An 18,849-nucleotide genomic window follows, 5' to 3' on the forward strand; every position below is an offset into this window, starting at 1 on the left:
GCAGAAGAAAATTAGGGTTGCCGAGAAGTACCAGCCATTTGTCATTCATTCAGCATGCATCCAACACATATTTGTTGAGCACAGCCGGTAGAAAAATCGCAGTTTATACCTCTGACGTGCACAAAATGCAACTTGGTTTTTCCTATTTGGCATCCTCACTGTGGCAGATACTTAATCACAGTCTCCTGGAGGTTGCTCTCCGGTTCCACAGTTCCCTGGGGTCTTGGCTAATTCTAAGAGGGCTTACATGTGCCACCTTGTGGTGTGTGAGGGTGGGAAGGTGGCTATCTGTTGCTGTCATCCGTTCCCAGTGGTCCTCAGGGATGCTGCACCCCACCTGGTCTTCACTTAGTGTCCTCACCAGGCACTTGAGGAAACCCTGAGGCTGTCCGAGGCTCCTTCTGCCTGGGCCACTTCTTCTTTGGAACACCCCTGCCCCATGAGGCCTTCACCTGGGACAGGAGGCACAGATTTCCCCTGTGTTTAGACCCCACGGGCCTGTCTGAGCTTTCCCAGCCTCTTCCAGGGCTTGGCAGGGGTGTGCAGGGCTGTCCTGTATGGTTGTATAGGTTGTGCACTCCACAAGAGCACCTGGGGGGAGGATCCAATGAAAGGCTGCATCCAGTCTGTGCTCCAGGTGCCAAGCTGTGAACCCGGAAGGGGTGACTTTTCCTAATTCACACAAGGGTGCCCTCTGAGCTAACAGTGGCCTCAGGCAGGGACAGAACTACTTTCTCTGGGGACCACCACCAACTGCCATCTGTGTCTTCCTTCTGACTGTTCAGAACATTATTTTCCAGCTCAGGAAGCAGGGACGCCTCAACGATTTCCTCCAAATCTTTGCCCTCTCTATGTGTTCTTCCTGGTCCTCTCAGGGCCTGAGCTTTTGAGTCCACAAATCCACACAGGAGACCTGTTCTTCCTGCTTTCAGCTGCCACGTCTTTTCCTGAGGCTTGGGCTCAGAAGTGCCTTGCTGACTGAAAAGGAAAGAGCAAAAGAGAAAAGAAATCCTGGGCAGGGGGGCAGGGGGTGGGGGGAGTAGGGGCTAATATTTTACAAATGTAATCCTGCAACAGCATTTATTCTGCGTTGATTCAACGAATATTTATTGAGCCAATACTGTGGGCCGGGCTCCCGACTGGGACTAGTCTCCCAGCTGTGTGGAGGCCGGACATGGTGTCTGCTCTCACGGATCTTCTGTGGGGAGGGACTGGGGAGGAAAGAGTCTGCGTCAGGGCCTCAGGATGGTGGGGGGTGATATGCAGAGAGAGTGGAAGATGGTGTCAGAGTCAGGGAACCGCATTAGGAGAGGCTCTCCAAATAAATTCACTCGACGGTGCGTTCATCCAATATTTACTGAGGCCTGCATCATGCCAGGCACCGGGCTGGGCTCTGGAGGGCCGTGGTGAAGCACACAGGCCTGGTCCCTGCCTTTGGGGAGTGCACGTAGGGCTCTGGGCATAGGGAGGCCGGTAAGGCTGGATCCTGAGGCATCTGGGGAGATGGGGGCCCCATCCCAGCCGACCAAAGTCACAAAGATCAGTCAGGGCTCTCCAGAGAAACAAACCAAGAGGATTTATTTTTTGATATATAATATACTTTATAAATATATATCTTATATAGAGTATATATAATATAAATGTGTAAGTTCACATTTGAGGATTTTATATTTAAAATATAGATAATAAACTATATAAAATATCAATATAGAATATCAAATTCAAATGTTGCCTTTCCTACATTTATTATCTCCTTCTAGAATTCCTGGGTTTTGTTGTTGTTGTTGTTGTTGTTAAGATTTATTTATTTGAGGGGCCCCTGGGGTGGTTCGGTCAGTTGAGCGGCTGACTCTTGATTTCAGCTCAGGTCATGATCTCAGGGTCCTGAGATCGAGCCCCACATCAGTCTCAGAGTTCAGCAAGGAGTCTGCTAAAGTTTCTCTCTCCCTCTCCCTCTGCCCCTCCCCATGCTCTCTCTCTCTCAAATAAATAAAGATTTATCTCACACACACACACACACACACACACCATCCATTGTGTGATCCCAAACAATAAAGATTTATTTATTTGAGAGAGAGAGAGCAAGCAGAGGGAGGGGTAGAGGGGAGGGAGCCCAGTCCCCGCTGAGGTGGGGAGCCTGATGCAGGGCTCAATCCCAGGACCCTGAGATCTTGACCTGAGCTGAAATCAAGAGTCAGCTACTCAACTGACTGAGCCACCCCAGGGGCCCCTAGAATTCCTATTTTTTAGATTGACTCATACTCTCCTCCATGACTCTTTCCTGTTTTCCACCTTTTTGCTCTGTTGCCCTCGGAGTAAGGATCTCTTATTTCCTTGCCGAGTTCTACATTTTTGAAGTTTTTCCAGTGTTTTTTATCCGGAGTCATCTGGTATCAGGCGCGGAGTTTATTTCACCCTACCTCATCCCCTGTGCTTCCAGAAATAGAAATCTGTGTCAGAATTTCTAATTAGGAATTTGGCTTTTTAAAATCCATTTTGTTTCCCTTATTTGTTTTGTTTCTCCCATATCGGACACAGAGTGCAGGGGTCCCCTGCGTTTCGCTCACTGTTGCAACCCTGGCTGCTGGCCCCACGCACCCCCCTCCCAGCAGCTCAGTGAGTGCTAGCTGAGGACATGAGCTACACGGCCCTCTTTCTCTTGTAGGGGTAAGAGAATGTGGTCAACCCTAGAACATTTTTAAAACAAGTGATTCAGGAGGCCCCAGTGGAGCCTGGTTCTGAAAATCTGGTTGCTAAAGTTGAGCTACGTGTGCGTGTGTGTGTGTGTGTGTCTGTCTGTTGCCGTGTGCGCCGTGTCTCGGTGAGCACACCTGGTGTATGTGCATTTACGTGTGTGAGCGTGACAGTGACCGCCCGTCTAACTCCTCCCCTCCCTGCCACTCAGAAATCCATGGGGGAGTCATGCCCCCAGGACAGCCAAGGTGATGACCTTCACTCAGGGACATGCAGGCCAGCTCTGCCACCTCTGCCTGGGACCGTGCTCTCTGGGCACAGCCAGGCTGGGGGGGCTGTAGGACGGGAGAGCTACTGGGGCCTGGGTCCTAGCTGGAGAGCAGAAGCAGTAAATTGTCAGGGGCCATGTGCGGGATGGCTCCTTTGAGCTCTCGGCAAACCTTTAGCTAATCAAGCTAGAGGCATTAGGTCTTGTGACAACAAATGCTGGAGAGTGCCACACAACACACACCCACATTTGCCATTTTATTGATAATCTAAATTATATCTGACATTTTATACTTCCTAGTGTGGTCTCTTTCTCTCTCTCTCTCTCTCTCTCTCTCACACACACACACACCATCCACTGTGTGATCCCAAACAAGTGAAAGGTGTATCTAAAAAAAAAAAGGCCACAAAACTTTCACCTTCCATTGCCCTGCATCAATTCTGTTGCTTCCGTCTGACCACAGATTACCCACAAACGTGAAAATTCTTTCTGTGCTGGCATTTTGCACAGAAATAGAAACACAATATTGAGCCCATGTTAACACATTTAGAAGAGTAGGATCTTCGCTGGAAATAGTTCTGCCCATCAAAGGATGTCATCTCCTCAGGGAAACCAGTACCTTGTCCGAGGCATGGAGCTCCTGATATTCTGGCTGGTGGCCTTTCCCTGCCATGGTGGCAAATGTTGATTTTAACCAGTTCATCAAAAGTTTTCACACAAGTTATTCGATTTATCAGATTGAATGTCCCCCTCGCCACACGCTGTAGGGAGTGGAGGTGATTTTGTGGACCCAGTGAGTTTGCACCCAGGTTATGTGGAGCCTCAGGGTTTGAGCCCCAGGGACCCAGGATCTCTGACACATGTGGGGGAGGGTGGGGAGGGAGGGATACCCGGTGTTCTAGAATATGCAGGAAGAACACACATGGCCAATCTACCCCATGTTCTAGACCAAATTCTAGAACTTATAAATATATTATCTTTGGACAGTTTGTTTAAAAATGTGTTGCATTGTTGGGGGGAAAAAGATTGGACTGGGACCTTTACCAAGACTTGTTCACCATTTCAAAGAAATGGCACCCCCACGGGAGTGCCCCCGCGGGCTTTCAGGGCCTGCGCCAGTCACCACGGACATCTGGCAGGGTTCTGAGTGTCCTCTCCTCTCAGGCACATAGTAGGTGGCATTGGATTGGGTGTGTGTCGCTTCTGGGGGAAGGTTTGAGAGTCAGGGACGGGTCTCCACACAGAGGTTCTGACCCTGTGGGTCTCCGGGGAGCCTCCGCTATTGGCTGGGTCTCTCCAGGAGGAGCAGAGCCCCTGCCAGCCACACTGAATATGACATGTGGGGAGAATAAACTTGTGAAGCTGTGATAATCTGGGGTGTCTGTAGCAAAGCCCAGCCTGTCCTGACTGTGCAGCCACCGACCCCACACACCTGCGGGTGAGCACCGTGAATGGAGCGATTCTGTGTAGAAGTGCAAGCACCTAACCGCTGCGTATGGCCCCCACGGCCATCATATTAGATACTAAAAAACATTAAATATTGGGCATCATCTGGATGGCTCAGTGGGTTAAGCATCTGACTCTTGATTTCAGCTCAGGTTGTGGTGTCAGGGTTGTGAGATCGGGCTCCATGTCTGGCTCCGTGCTAGGCGTGGAGCCTGCTTGAGATTCTCTCTCCCTCTGCCCCTCCCCCTCTAACAAACAAACAAAAATATTAAATATTGGAAAACATTTTACTATTAAAAAATTTCTTTTTATCTTTATACATATTATAGTTAGGACATGATAGTGAATTTTAAAATTATAGATGTAGATAAGTTTTATTATCAGCAAGACTCATTTCAGGATAGTAAAGGGGGTGTTACCAAATATTTGTTATAAATAGAGGGGTACTGTCTGGTGGCGTTGACAATTACTGATCTAGACGTCTGGGTTGGTGCCAGCTTCTGGTATTCAAACAGTATAGGGGGCTTGGGTGGGAGGTGTAGGACAGAATATTCATGAAAGTTACACGATAGTTAGATAATAAATTAACCTTCACAAAATACATGGACTGGTTCTAAGCTAGAGGCTCATTAGCACCATCCTGCATCTACACAAGGAAAGGTCACAACATCAAAGAGAAAACTATATCCAAACACCAATTAATCTATTACTGAGTATATAATGGATAACCCTAATAAATTTAGAGACTCATGTGGCTCAGGCTCAGAGCAATATGTTGAAATAAGACAGCTCAATAACCAAAAATAATTAAGGAGAAATTCCAGTCTTGAAATTCTTGAAGGACAATAAAAGAGCCCTCGGTACATTGGCCGTATCAATACTTATTTGAATTATCTTTCTTTTTCTTTTTCTTTTTTTTTAAGATTTCATTTATTTATTTGAGAGAAAGAGAGAAAGCACAAGCCAGGAGTAGTGGCAGAGGGAGAGGGAGAAGGAGAAGCAGGCTCTCCACTGAGCAGGAAGCCTGATGTGGGGCTCGATCCTAGGACTCCAGGATCATGACCTGAGCTGAAGGCAGATGCTTAACTGACTGAGCCACCCAGGCGCCCCTCAAATTATCTTTCTTTATCTACTTCTTTTATGCCTCAAGACTGCAGTAGAGGGGTACCTACATGGCTCAGTCAGTTGAGCAGCCAACTCTTGGTTTTGGCTCAGGTCATGATCTTGGGGTTGTGAGATCAAGCTCGCTCTGTGCTTGGCGGGGAGTCTGCTTGAGATTCTCTCCTTCTCCCTCTGCCCCTCCCCCTGTTGTGTGCTTTCTCTCTAAAATAAATAAATAAATCTTAAAAAAAAAAAAAAGACTGGGGTGCCTGGGTGGCTCAGTTAGTTAAGTGTCTGCCTTTGGGCTCAGGTCATGATCTCAGGGTCCTGGGATCAAGCCCCGAGTTGGGGTCCCTGCTCAATGGGGAGTCTGTTTCTCCCTCTCCTTTTGTCCCTCCCCCCAACCCCCGGCTCATGCTCATGCTCTCTATCTCGCTTTCAAATAAATAAAATCTCTCTAAAAAAAAAAAAAAGACTGTAGTAGAACCTTCCTTCTTAAAACTCCTAGCCAGTGCAACTTTCCCCCCTCTTCCTCTCCATCCTCCATGACTATATTATATACAACAAATTAACTTCTCTCCCAGCGATTAGAAAATGACCTTCCTCTTTAGGAAGAGGAGAAGGAGGACAAAAAGTGGACAAATAGTCAAAAGATAGTCTTTGCCAAGTCCAGGAGAGGGAGATTCTGTAGATGTCTCACTTTCATCCTTTTTGCACCATTACAATGGGTTAGAGTTTCTGAAAATGCACCCCGCACGCACCCTGAGCTGGCTGCCCGGGCAGGAAGTGAGTTCCCCGTCATCAGACACAAACAAGAGTAGACTGAATGACCACTGCCTGGGACCAGGCAACTCATCAGCAACATTTATCACAGGCCCCTGTGCCAGGCATAGAAAGACAAGGAGAAACAAAAAAGATGAATAAGACAATCTCCAGCTTCAGGTAATTTGCAATCTAGGAAGAGAGAGAGAGAGACAGGGAAGAGTGTCCACAGGGTACAGGGGTAAGCAGAGCAGGGAGACTTGATCAATATTCCCAGAGGAGATCAGGGAACACTGGGTCTTGAAGGGTGGGCAGGAGTTTATGGTCCCTATGGTGGGGAGGGGGCGGGAGGGAGGAGTGCGTGTGATGGTGCAGGGTTGAGATGAAGTGGGTCCCTTGTGGAGCCCATAGTGTGAAGGAGAATTGCGCGGCGGTTTTCTGGAATTCTGGGGGGCTGGGTGTCCTGTGTGCCAGGCTCAAACTCGGGGGTGGAGAAGAGAGCTTCAAGGACTAGGTGGGAGGAAGCATGTAGAGGGGGTGGGGTTGGGATGGATTCTCTAAGCTCCCCGCCCTCCCTGCAGATCTTGGACCAGCCAGCTCCCACCATCGCAGGAGCCAATTCTTTAAAATAAACCTCTCTCTGTAGACACCTCATTGGTTCTGTGTTTCCTGAGGATCCTGCAGTAACGATCGCCATCCCTACTTCACAGACGGGGAAACTGAGGCAGAGTATAAGCGACTTGCCTTGGATGGCCCAGCTGAGAAGGGAACGGGGCGGCGCCCACGGTCTCAGCTGCCCCCTGCCTCGTGGGATGCACAGGCTGACGTAAGAAGTGTGGCATGCCTCATCAGCCTGGGGACAGATGGTCCCCCAACTCCCACATGTTTCAAAGTAAAGCCAGCTTGAGCCTCCACTTTCAAATCAGCAGGAAGTCCAACTTCTCCACTGGGGCCTCCTGCCTGCCTCCTGCCTTGTCTGAGAATCCAGGGGCTGACTGAGTCCAGGGAGGGCCAGTCTAGTTGCAAGTGTGGGTGGGACGAGGCCCCCAGGCCCTGATCTGTCCCCCCGTGGCTCCCTCTGGTGCTGCCCCTGTCACTAGCCACGCGGGTGTGGTTGTGATCTTGCTACCTCTCTCTCCTGGGGCTGCTGATGCTTCCTTGTCCAGAGACCTGGGTCCTGGAGTCCCGCCCTCCATCCTGCAGGGACCCCGAGGCAAGGCCGATGACATCCAATGATATTCCCCAGGCAAGACTCACTAACCCACCAGTTGAAGCCAAGAGACCAAATCCCCCGCTAAGTGTCTACAGTCTGGGCTGGCGAGAATCCTAAGCTGTGGGTGATGTTCCAAAGGCTACTGGGTTGGCCAGATCCGGATCACTCATATCTCACCTCTCACCTAGCGTGAAAATGTCTATGAGAGGCCGCTAGAGCCTCTCTGGAGCAGAAGTGAACCACCCCAGGGGAACCTGAGGTCACTGTCACTCGTAGAAACTTGGATTCTTTTACATGGCGGCTTCTCTTAAAAAACAAAAAATTCCTAATCATGTATCCAATATGTTTAACTCACCAAATATCTACGAATCACTTACTGTTGTGATTTCTATTGTCGCATAACAAATCGCTCCAAAACGTAATGGTTTAAAACACAACAGTTCAATATTTCACTATTGCCTCTTATGGCTCTCAGGATGCTCCAGGCTCAACAGGGGGGTCCTGGCTCAGGGTCACTCACTCAGCTCTAGGTCTGGCTACTCTACACTTCACCTTCCCCTCAAGCTCACAGTGTGGCTGCCACAGCTCCAGGCATCACATCTTCACCCAACAGCCAAAGAGAAAAAAAAGGGAAGTCTCTGCCTCATGTCACCTTTTGAAGAGAAGTCATTCCTAGAAGCCCTTCTCCGTCCACTCTGACAGATTCCTTCTCGGCCCTCATTTTCCAGGACTCGATCACCTGCCCTTGCCTAACTAAGCCAATCATGGGCAAGGCCGCCAAGGTGGGCTGAGAGCAATTGTAACTGGCCTCTGGGGTCAGGCTGCGGTCAGGCTGGAGTCAGCATCCCCGAGCATCATTGGTGACTCCTGGGAGACTCTTACAGCAACAAAGCTGTCGGGCCGGAAGCAACAGTGTTGGCCAAGGGGAGGAAGCAAGATGATCCGCATTAGACACTTAGCCGGGTGCTAAGATGCGGGACGCTCATCGAGGGCAGGCTGTCACCCTTCACAGACTCAGGCATGAATGTGAAAGACTGGAGAGTGTTACACAACCCTTAGTTGTCACCATCTCAGGCGCGGGAGCCGCCCTGCCCCTTCCCAGGGTGTGAGCTAGGGCAAACGAGCACAGCACTCTGAGCCTCTGTTTCCTCACCTGTGAATGAAGATAATGATTTTCTTATGACTCACCCCCAAAGCCCTTCCTGAGGATCAAAGGAAGCAACATACATCACAGGCCTAGAAGAGCGCCTGGCATTTCTGCTGTTCTTCACCATTAGTGAGGGATGGGGGCAGTCTTGCTGGTGGCTGGAGGCCGGACCTGGGCCCCTTTCCCCTGAATTTATTTCTGTCCTTTGTGAAGGGTCCCCAGGCTACAGTTTCTCACGGAGGAAGCGGGGAGAAGGAGCCTGGGTCAGGAACACTCCGTCGCGCCTGGCTCTTTGCTAAGAGAAGGTCCGCGGAGCACGTGGGAAGCCCGTGTGTGCAGCTGGGTCTGCTGAGCACCGAGGGCCAGGGAGGGGATGAAGCAGGGGAGGTGGTGGAGCAGCCACGGGGAGAGGAGGATTTGGGTCCCCAGACACAAGGAGGCAGGAGCCCTAGGTCCTGCTGAGTGGCCTCACAAAAACGTCTGCACCTCTCTGAGCTCCAGCCTCCCATCTGCTGCATGGGGTGGGTCACGGAGCCCACAGTGGGGATTGAGTATTAGAGCTTCATCCGACTCTGAAGCATTATGAGACGGGCAGGCCTCATGCCCCCAACCCATCAGAGTCCAGGGAGCGCTTGGGGTCACTTTGCTCGGATATGGTTTACAGATGACAAAACTGAGGCCCAGAGAAGGTAAACCTTGGTCTGCCCCGCCCCCCCCCACTGGCCGCTCCTTGCCAGCAGGCTGTGTTGTGCACGTGCTGGGGCAGGGGGTGTGCGTGGGAGGAGGGGAGCTGGGTGCGCCCCTGCCCTCAGTCTGTCTCTGTCTCCTCCATCTTGCTCTCTCTCTCACTGTTCCTTCCCCGTGTCTCTTCCTTCTCTCTAAACCCTGCTCTCTTTTTCCTCCTTTGTCTCCTTGTGTTTGGCTATGTATCTGTCCATTCCTATGTCTGTCTCTGTCCTTCTCGTTTCTGCGTCTCTGTCTCTCTATGTGTGTGCCACTCACAGCCAGTCTCTATCCCTCCCTGCCTCCCCAGCCCCAACCCCATGACTTCTCTGTGGCTTTCCAAACAGTTTAAAATACAAATAAAAATAAAGTTTACAAACATGCAGCGGGGGATGAGAACTGGTTGTAATCCCTGGTGTGCAGTGCGCGTGGGGGCTTAGAGATGAGTCCAGCTGTACCCCAACCTCGGGTTCCGTAGGGGGGCAATACTGGGCCCAGAGGGCCTGCTGAGCGAGCCAGCCCGGCCTCAGACACAGGAGGGGTCACTGCATGACCTTGGGGCTCCCTTGCATCTGCCCAGGTTCTGATGCTGAAGCGTGGTATGACTGCCCACAGTCCTGGTAAAAATAGCCCGGGGAGCTGTGGCGGGCTACCAGATGTCGGCCTGCCCGGGTCTCTGGAGGGACAGTCCAGCACCATGCAGAGTGCAAACCTGCAGCCCAGAGTGGACAAGTGACCGGCCCAAGGTCACAGAGCAGGTGGGCAGCAGAGCTGAAGCCGGAGGCCCGCCTCTACTGTCCCCTGGCACCCTCCACAGCACCGTGGACCTCCCCGGGGGCCTCCAGGCTGGGCCAGGTCCCCGTTCTGGGTCCCACAAGCCCAGGGCCAAACTGCATCCCAGCACTCACAGCAACGGACCAGGACAGCTCCATCTTCTTGACTGGCTCCTGCACCTCCCTGTGAGCTCCTCGAGGCTGGCGGCGGGCAGGGGGTGGGAGTGGGTTCTGCTCGCACAGTGCACTCGCGGGGGATAGCCGTGACGATGACAGCTCACGTTCTTCAAGCACTCAACACGTGCTGGGCACTTCCTACGTGCCGTACACATACGACCTCGCGACAGCCCTCTGAGGCCGGGGCTAAATTCACGATGAGAAGACTGAGGCTCAGAGAGGTTCATGGACTTGCTCGAAGTCACAGAGCGGTGTTTGGGGGAGCTGGTATTCCAACCCAGGCTGTCTGGCTGTAAATGAAGGGGTGGATGCAAAAGTGAATAGAGGTTTGGGGTTCGAGCACAGTAGACAGGGGTTGCTGTCATTTGCCTTTTGCGCCACCAAAGGTCACAGAGCTCCTCTCCCCACACTGGCAGCCTGGGCTCAAGACCATTCCCTCAGATTCCATTCCCAGGGGGTTGTGGTGCTGGGAGCCTGGGATACACGTTCACACGCCAAGCCTGCCCCTCCCCAGATAAGGGGATTTGGAGAAGTCCCTCTCCCTCCCCGAGCCTCAGTTTCCCCATCCATGAGAGAGGAAACTTGATGGCTATGTCAGCAGTTCATTGAGTCGCTGATTCTTCCGGGGGCTGGTGGGATGGATCGGACTGGGGGTCCCAAGCTGAAAGCCTGAAAGACCAAAATTTAGAACTTGATTTCTTTGGGGGCAAGATACAGAACACATATAAAAAATACAACGAGGATTTTAAGAGGACCTGAGGTTATCGGGGCTACCCAAAAGGGGCTTACCAGGAGCGGGGGAGCAGGGCTTCCAACGAAAAGGGCATAAGGGCAGAGGTAGGCCAGCGGACGTGCCGGGCAGAGGCTCCCCGCCCTTGGATGCTGGCTGAGGCAGTCCTGGCACAGTCGCCCTGGTGTTGGTGATAAGAATGTCCTGGGAGCTTCAGCCAGAGAGGACAGGTGCAGGGGAGGAGGAGGTGGTAAGGGGACAGCCGGCTCCAGGGCTCAGGCTGAGTCATCCTGCAGGGCTGGGGTCTGGGAGCTGGAGAGGGGGGGTTGGAGAGAGCTATTTCTAGAGGGAGAGAAGGCAGAAGTGGGGAAGTCATCTGGGCGATGTGACTGGACCAATCAGCAGGGAAGGGCAGAGAGCTGGGGGGCCTGCGCCTGCCTGGGGGGACATTCAGCCGCCCCTACCCCTGCCTGCCCGACCCCTTTCTTTTCCTCCCCGTGGTCCTGCTTCTTGGTGGTGGGACCCAGTGCCTCCCCCGACTCCTCTGCCACTCCAACCCTGGCCCCCCCTACCCTCTCAGCCTCCCTCCCACTCCCAGACCTCTGCCCCCCCACCCCCCTGACCCCTGGAGCTGTCCGGCAGCTCTGGGCTCCAGGCCTAAGAGGGTGGCCCCGAGGTCTTTAGAACCAGACATAGTCCAAATCCACCCACCAACTTTGAACGGGGTGACCTTGGGCAAGTTACTTGACCCCTCTGAGCGCAGTTCCCTCACCTATAAAATCAAGAGAGCCCCATCTTACCGCAAAAGGGAAGACTTCAAAAAGAGGTGCCTGCAAACGACCACATAGTGTGTGGCTCCATTTACAGAAGTGTCCAGAAAAGGCAAATCCGTAGAGGGAGACAGTAGACGAGTGGGTGCCCAGGGAAGGGCAATGAGAGAATGGGGTTTCATTCTGCAGGGTTTCATTTTGGGGTGATGGAAATGTCCTAAAAGGGATGGTGGTGATGGTTGCCAACTGTGAATATATATATAAAGAAAAACACCACTGACTTGTGTGCTTTAAATGGGTGAAGGGTACGGAATGTGAGTTCTAGCTCCAAAAAGCTAGTGAAGAAAAGGAGGTGCCTGCTCTGCGGCGGGCACACGTGGGCGCCCGCCTGCCCCACATCCTGGGCATGCGTGGTGGCTTCTTGGCCAGAGCAAGAGTCACTTTCCAGAGGGCAGATGTTGAAGGTCAGATGAGATGACTTTGGAGCGAAAGCGGGGCGGGCCCATCTTCTACCCTCAGGAGGAGGCCACCAGAGCTGGGGGGTAGGGAAGGGGGGGACATGGGGCAAAGACCTGGGACACTTAGCAGCCACTGCCAGAATTTAACTCCCAGCTCTGTGTCTCTGTGGCTGGCTGTGTGGCCTGGGGCAAGTTGCTTAACCTCTCTGGCTGCAGTTTCTTCTGGAGAAATGGAGGTGATGCTCTACCCAATCCTCACCTCCAGGGCTGTTGTTAGGTTAAATGACGTCCTCTGTGCAGAACAGAGGGAACGGGGCCGAGCGCAAACTGAGTGCTTGGGAAATCAGGGCTCTTTCTCTTGCTGGTGGAGGGTGGAGGGAAGGGAGGAGGAGGGCTGAGTAAGCAGAAGGTCCCAAATTCAGTCCCGCTCCTGCCTGGCATGAATTATCCCCCCACGTGGCTAGAGCAGCAGGCTCTCCACGAGGGCCCCCACCTTCCCCTCCCCCTTCATTCTCAGCAGTCACGCGCCCTGCGTGATGTTACAGACCTCCTCTCTGGGTCCCCTTCCGTTCATCTGTCCCCCGAGGGAATTGGACCAAAAGAAGCTTAAGGTCCCTGTTTCTGGTGGCCTTCGCCTCCTCCCTGGTCCCATACACCCCCTGAGCACCTGCCTGTGGCTCTAGGATTCGCCCCTGCCTGGCCTGGCGTCCCGTGTCTTCGGTTTTCACTGTCTCCTCTTGTCACTCAGAGGCAGGAGCCCCCACTCTGCTGTCTCCTCCATGCCTGGTGTGTTGTAAAGCAGGCTCAACGGAGCATCTACCTCGACACAAATTCACCTTGGGCTGGATGAATGACCTTGGGCGAATCCTGGCTCTGGGCCTCAGTTTGCCCCCTTAGAAAACAAGCCTAATAATTTGTATCCTCTTTGTCTTCAAGGGAAAGTTGCCCCTAGCAACTAGGGGCAGGGAGGGACTGTAAATGACACTGAATTCAACCCCAAATCTAATGCTTCAGGACCCCTGCCACACCCAGGCAGTGCTTGCATACCTCTGGAGTGACAGGGAGCTCACTACCCATGCAACTGATTTTGCTCAATTGCTTCCCAACAAGGACTGCCTCTAACAGGGGACACACACAGTAGCAGGTGCTGAAGGCTCAAAAATAAACAGGGGCGAGGTGACACAGAGGCAAGGGCATCGCTCAGGTTTGAATCCTGCCTATTAACACCTCTTACTAGCTCTGCATGGCCCCCGAGAATGACTTAATGTCAGTTTCTTCATCTGTAAATGGCAGTCACAACGCCCACCTTGTGAGGTCACTGGAAAGACTCCTAGCGGGCAAAGACCCCTTTGCACACGAACATTTGTCTCCTGCCAGGCTCCTTCATTCTTGGGGAACAGGCACTGTCATCATCTGATCTTTTTCAGACGACGTTTTCAGAGGCCCAAAGAGGCTAGTGAACCTACCTGAGGTCACGCAGTGAGGGTGACAGGTAGACCCCACCTGTGCCCAGGTCCCTCATCCCTCACACTTCTCACAAGGGGCCCGGCTCTGTGCAGCCCAGTTCCCCTCTTATGAAATGAGCACTCCGAACTCCCCAGGGGCCCCTGTTAGCCTCCCTTTCTCAGAGGTCAGGAGGGGCAGGTGGCTTTCCATGGTTATTTTTAGCCCTGCCCCCACCTTATTGACCCAGAGAACGGAGCCTCTGAGGTCCTCTGTATGCCCAGCCAGCACCCCGGGGTGTGTAACCTTAGTGGGTCGGCTAAGGTGCACAGATGATAAACTGCCTGGAATCTGAGCTCTCTGACCCTCCCTGCTCCCACAGGGACTGGGTCCCACTGGGGGTGACTCGACAGATGCTGCCCTCCCCCATGCGTCCCAGCCAGCTGGCATCCACAGGTGGGGACAGGGCAGGGCTCCCGGGGGGTTGGACAAGAGGGGCCAGCTCTGGGCAATGAGCTCCGCCATTCTTGGCTCTGCCATGTGCACTCAGCTCCGGGGTCGGTCTCTGCGGAAGCACACAGCCTGTAGGAGGGACCCCTTCCTCGCACCCCAGGAGCTGGCGAAGGGGACTGGGAGGGGACAGGAGCTACCCGGGCAGTGTAGTGTGGCAGTGAATCCTGTGGCCTCCTGCTGCCAGGGAGCAAGTCCGAGCTCTGCCGGCGTGATGTGGGAGAACCTCACTATACCTGGTTCTTCATCCATAAAATGGGCACAGAGTAGCAGCCATCTGAAAAGGTTGTCCTGACGATTTACTCCAAATCATATGTGCAAAGCCCTTAGCACAGTGCCCGGCACAGAGAAAGGGCTCACGAATGGGAGCTGTTGTTATATATCCACATATTTATACAACAGATATTTAGTAAGTGTTGAATTCATTACCTATCGCTTCATAACAAAGTACTCCAAGATTGAGTGTCTTAAAATAGTCAACATTTATTTATTATCTCCTGGTTTCTGTGGGTCAGGAATTTGGGAGCGTCTTGGCTGGCTGGTCCTCTCAGGTCCCTCGTGAGGCTGCCCTCAGGATGGCGGTGGGGCGGCGCTCGTCCGAAGGCTGGACTGGGGCTGGAGGGCCCGCTTCCCAGGTGGCTACCAAAATCACAGTTCTTGCTCTCCCAGCTGAGTGTGACAGGGTGTGTGTGTGTGTGGTGAGTGCAAAAAACAACAGAGCAACCCCGAAGAAAGCCCTGAGACTCTAAGGAAAACAAACAGGGTGGCATACAACAAAGTGGTCAGGGGCAAGGGCCTCTTCAGGAAGAAGGTGAGGGAAGGGGGGCAGGAAGGGTGTTCGGGGTAGAGGGAACTGCATCTGTGTATCATGAGTGGAGGCTGTGTGGCCGCCGCGGGGGCCAGCCTGCCGGGCTCCAGTGCTCATTTGCTTCCCCCTTGGGCCTCAGTTTCCTCGTCTATAAATGGGGATAACAACAGTCCCTACCTCCGGGGGGGTGGAGGGGATCGGGGGGTACCCCAGGGGAAGCCCTTAGCGGAGCGCCTGCACTGAGTCAGTACTGGGGACCGTGCGCGTGTCCTCATCATTATTCAACAGTGACATGCAAGCCTGACAAAACCAGGTGCCTAACGTGATTGAGGCGCTATCTGAAGCACTTCATGATGCCTCTCTCCCTTCATTTAGCATGATCATCTCGCCCTGTGGCCTGGGGGTGGGAACAGAGCTGCTGGGGGGTGGGGGGTGGGGGCTGATTCCTTCGGACCTATAGGGGAAGGGGGAGGGGTGCGTGGGAGGGCCTCCCTCAGGAGGGCACAGGAATCTAGAAAGAGGAAGCAAGGGACACAGGCTGGGTGGGAGCCCACAGGGCCGTTAGGGAACAATGGGCAGTTCAAAGTAGCTTCAGGAGCTACACCCTGGGACTCTGCAAACAAGGAAGGAGGCGAGTAAGGAGAGAGGGAGGGCCTTGAACATCACCTTTGAACTGGCTTTCTGGTGGGGTGGGGATCAACGAGCAGGAAAGAGACAGGGACAGATTGATTTGTGTTCTAGAAGCTCTCTTGGGCTGCAGAGAGGAGGGGGAGGGACAGCGAGGCTGGTGGAAACACAGGTCCAGGCTGGAGATGGGGAGGCCTGGCCCAGGGTAGTGGACTTGGGAATGGAGGGGAGGGGAAGGGGGAGCCAAGGAGAGGTGGGGGAGGGGCGGGAAAGCAAAGCCAAACCTCCCCTCCTTTCCAGGCATCTGTCCTAATCAGCTCCCTCCCATCTTCTCCCCAACCCTAAGATAACAGCCAGGCTATGGGGCCTGTTCGGCACCCCTCCCTTAAAGCACTCATGTCAATGGTGGCCATCATTCATGGAGTCCCACCTGTATCCCCCACGTGCGCACACACCCCCCATCTCATGTAAAACCACGATGACCTAGCAAGGTAGACGTGATGGCTCCCATTTTGCAAATGAGAATCTCAAGCAAGGATCAGAGGGTTCATTGATTTGCCCAAAGTCACACAGCTAGGGAGAGAGAGTCAAGATTTCACCAAATTAGCTAATAGATGGGAAGGGTTTCCACCAGGGCCTGGCAACAGTAGGCACTCAATAAATGCTAGCCAGTGTTTTTGCCAGTATCTGCAGCTAGATCTGCCTGGCTACAGAGCCCGTGGCGCCCTGGAGGCCTTGCGGGTTCATCTGGTTACCTGTTTGGTCGTCCAGTCCCCCCTGGGCCTCAGGGTCCTGCAGAGCAAGAATCGGGTCTGGTTGGCCTGAGGTTCGCCAGCACCCCCCATGGGGCAGGCCCAGAGCAGGTGGTCAGTGACTGTTGAGTGAATGAAGCTTCTTGAGGACAAGGACTACATTTGTCTCCAAGAATCATGAGATTTCCTCAACGGCAAGATGAGGACGGTCATTCGGGTCCCTCTCGGCTCCGCCTTGTCAGTTTGCGACGAGGATCCGAGGATCCGGCCGGATGGAAGATGAGGAGGAGGTTCCGCCTGACTGTGTCTCCTGGTGCCTCTGTGGGTCCCGCAGGCCCCCTGCGGAGCAGCCAGCCTCCTCAAGGCCACTAGGTGGCGCGAGCAGCTCACGGGTCTCCCTGAAGGCCATCCTCAGGAGGAATTCCCCCCCAGGGGTTCCGGGTACCACAGCCACCCACCCCTTCCCCTGCAGACCCGCCAGCCGCCAGAGGCAGGGTGTATGGGGGCTGGGCATGGGCTTTAGGGTCAGGCAAACTTGCAGTTGGAGGCTCCACGGCAGGCCATCCTCTTAGTGGGTGTCCTGGGTCTGCTGGGCAGTCAGCTCACCGCATGACCCTGGGCATTTCATGTGACCTGACACCTCAGATTCTTCATCTGTTAAGGGGGGGCGATAGCAGGTCTCTTCTGGGGCACCATGGAGACCAAATGACATCAAGCATGGATGGTGTCTCTCCTGCCTCTTGGCCCAGAGCGAGCCTCAGTGAGTCCTGTCTGTCGCTAGTCATTACTACTCGTCTCCGAGTCTCCCCTGGGAAGAACCTCAGGCAGCATGCCCAGAGATCTGGGCCTGCATTTGGCAAGTCGCTTCCCATCTCTGGTCCTCTGTTGGCCTCAACCAGCCTGGAGAGACTGGGAGTGTCATGGAAAAAGAAGGACTTGGAGGCCAGACAGACTTGGGTGTGAATCCTGCCCACTTCTCCTCTTCCCAGCTGTGTGACCTTGGGCCTCTCCGGGCCTCTCTGGTAATTACATAATTATGTGTGATTATTTGTTCTAAGTCTGTCTTCTTGGCTCCATTGTCAGTTCCATGAGGGCCAGGATCATGTCCCAGCAGCTCACCTACAGAAATACTCCGCTTCGTGTCCTCAGTAAACAGGAGCTGGGATTATTATTAATTATTATGACCATTACGATTACTGCATACGTTTACTCAACAATAGCAGCAAGCTCTGTGTTCAGAGCTTTCCCTGCACTATTTCAAACAATCCTCAGACATTATCTCTATTTTAAGGGTGAAGAAACAGGCCCAGAGAAGTTGGGTCCTTGCCCAAGGTCACACAGCTCCAAAGCGTCCGGAAGCTGGGATTTGAAACTGAGCTCCTTGAGAGATGTAGAAGTGGAATGATGACCCTCCAAAGATACCCACATCCTAAAGTCCAATGAATGTTACCTTACATTATAAAGGCAGCCCTGCAGGTGTGATTCAGGATCTCGAGATGCAGACATGATCCGGGATTATCCAGGTGGGCCCAAGGAATCCCAAGGATCCTTCTAAGAGGGAGGCAGGAGTATCAGAGTGGGAAGAAGGCAATGGGAGTAAAGGACACATGATGTGGGAACGAAGATAGCATGCATCCTAGACAAGCTTTCTCCACTGAAGCCTCCAGAAGGACCCAGCCCTGCTGACCCCTTTCGCCCAGTGAGACTGATTTGGGAGTTCTGGCTTCCAGAATTGTAAGGTAGCAAGGGTGTGTTGTGTTAAGCTACCAAGTGTGTGGTCATCTGTTAGAGCAGCGACAAATTACTGAACAGACAAATGAGATAATACCCAAAAAGCCCCTAGCATCCAGTTAGAGCTCACAAAATGCTCTTTCTGTCCCTGCCCTAACCTACTTTCTTCTTCCGGCTATAACGAAATGGCAGAGGGGGAAAGGACTCCGGGGATATTGCAGCTCAATGAGCCCATTTTACAGATGAGGAGCCTGAGGCCAGAGTTAGGGGACGGCTTGCCGCATCTCACAGAGGTGAGTGAGGGGAGGGAGCTGTCTCCCGGGCCCAGTCCTGGAGCTGCTTGCTCTGTCCTTCCACAAGCCAGCACTGGGCAGCCAGGGAGATGTCCGCTGGTCCAAACCCATTTCCCAAGTGAGGAAACTGAGGCCTGGAGTTGCCCAAGAGAGTTGCAACGCGAGCCCCAAGCTGACAGGACACAAGCAAAGGGCGAAGCTCCCGGGAGTCCTCCTCCTCACAAGGCCCTCCCTCCCCCTCCCCCTACGGAGCGGCTCCGCCATATTTATCCCCAGCAGACAGGGGCCAGAGGGGTCTGGGAAAGCCACGTCAAGAGCAGCCCAGCTGTGCTGGAGGAATTAGAGAGCAGCTCCTTGGTGGCCTTCAGCCTGGGAAAGCTCTGAGGCCTTCCTGTCCCCTCCAGCCTTGCCCCTCCCAGACGG

General features: G+C 53.4%; 1 protein-coding gene across 7 annotated transcripts; it reads right to left on the minus strand.

Moving 5' to 3' along the window:
• Positions 1-473: 473 nt before the first annotated feature.
• LOC117998748 lies at positions 474-17,288 on the minus strand. Of its 7 annotated transcripts, none has more exons than XM_034987624.1 (3): positions 16,406-17,288; positions 10,263-10,594; positions 474-978 (listed from the first exon to the last, which is right to left on the minus strand). In XM_034987624.1, the coding sequence occupies exons 1-3, from the start codon at positions 16,493-16,495 to the stop codon at positions 678-680; spliced, it is 723 nt and encodes a 240-aa protein (XP_034843515.1). In that variant the 5' UTR covers positions 16,496-17,288; the 3' UTR covers positions 474-677. The 7 variants fall into 7 exon arrangements, 1 of the variants encoding a protein (XP_034843515.1); XR_004676063.1 differs by lacking the exons at positions 474-978; positions 16,406-17,288 and adding exons at positions 6,677-8,637; positions 11,094-11,332; XR_004676064.1 differs by lacking the exons at positions 474-978; positions 16,406-17,288 and adding an exon at positions 13,729-13,803 and having other exon boundaries at positions 8,869-10,594.
• Between the last annotated feature and the right edge of the window lie 1,561 nt (positions 17,289-18,849).

The sequence above is a fragment of the Mirounga leonina genome, unplaced genomic scaffold, assembly GCF_011800145.1.
Source record: "Mirounga leonina isolate KUSES-001 unplaced genomic scaffold, KU_Mleo_1.0 Mir_418, whole genome shotgun sequence".
NCBI classification, from domain to species: Eukaryota; Metazoa; Chordata; class Mammalia; order Carnivora; family Phocidae; genus Mirounga; species Mirounga leonina.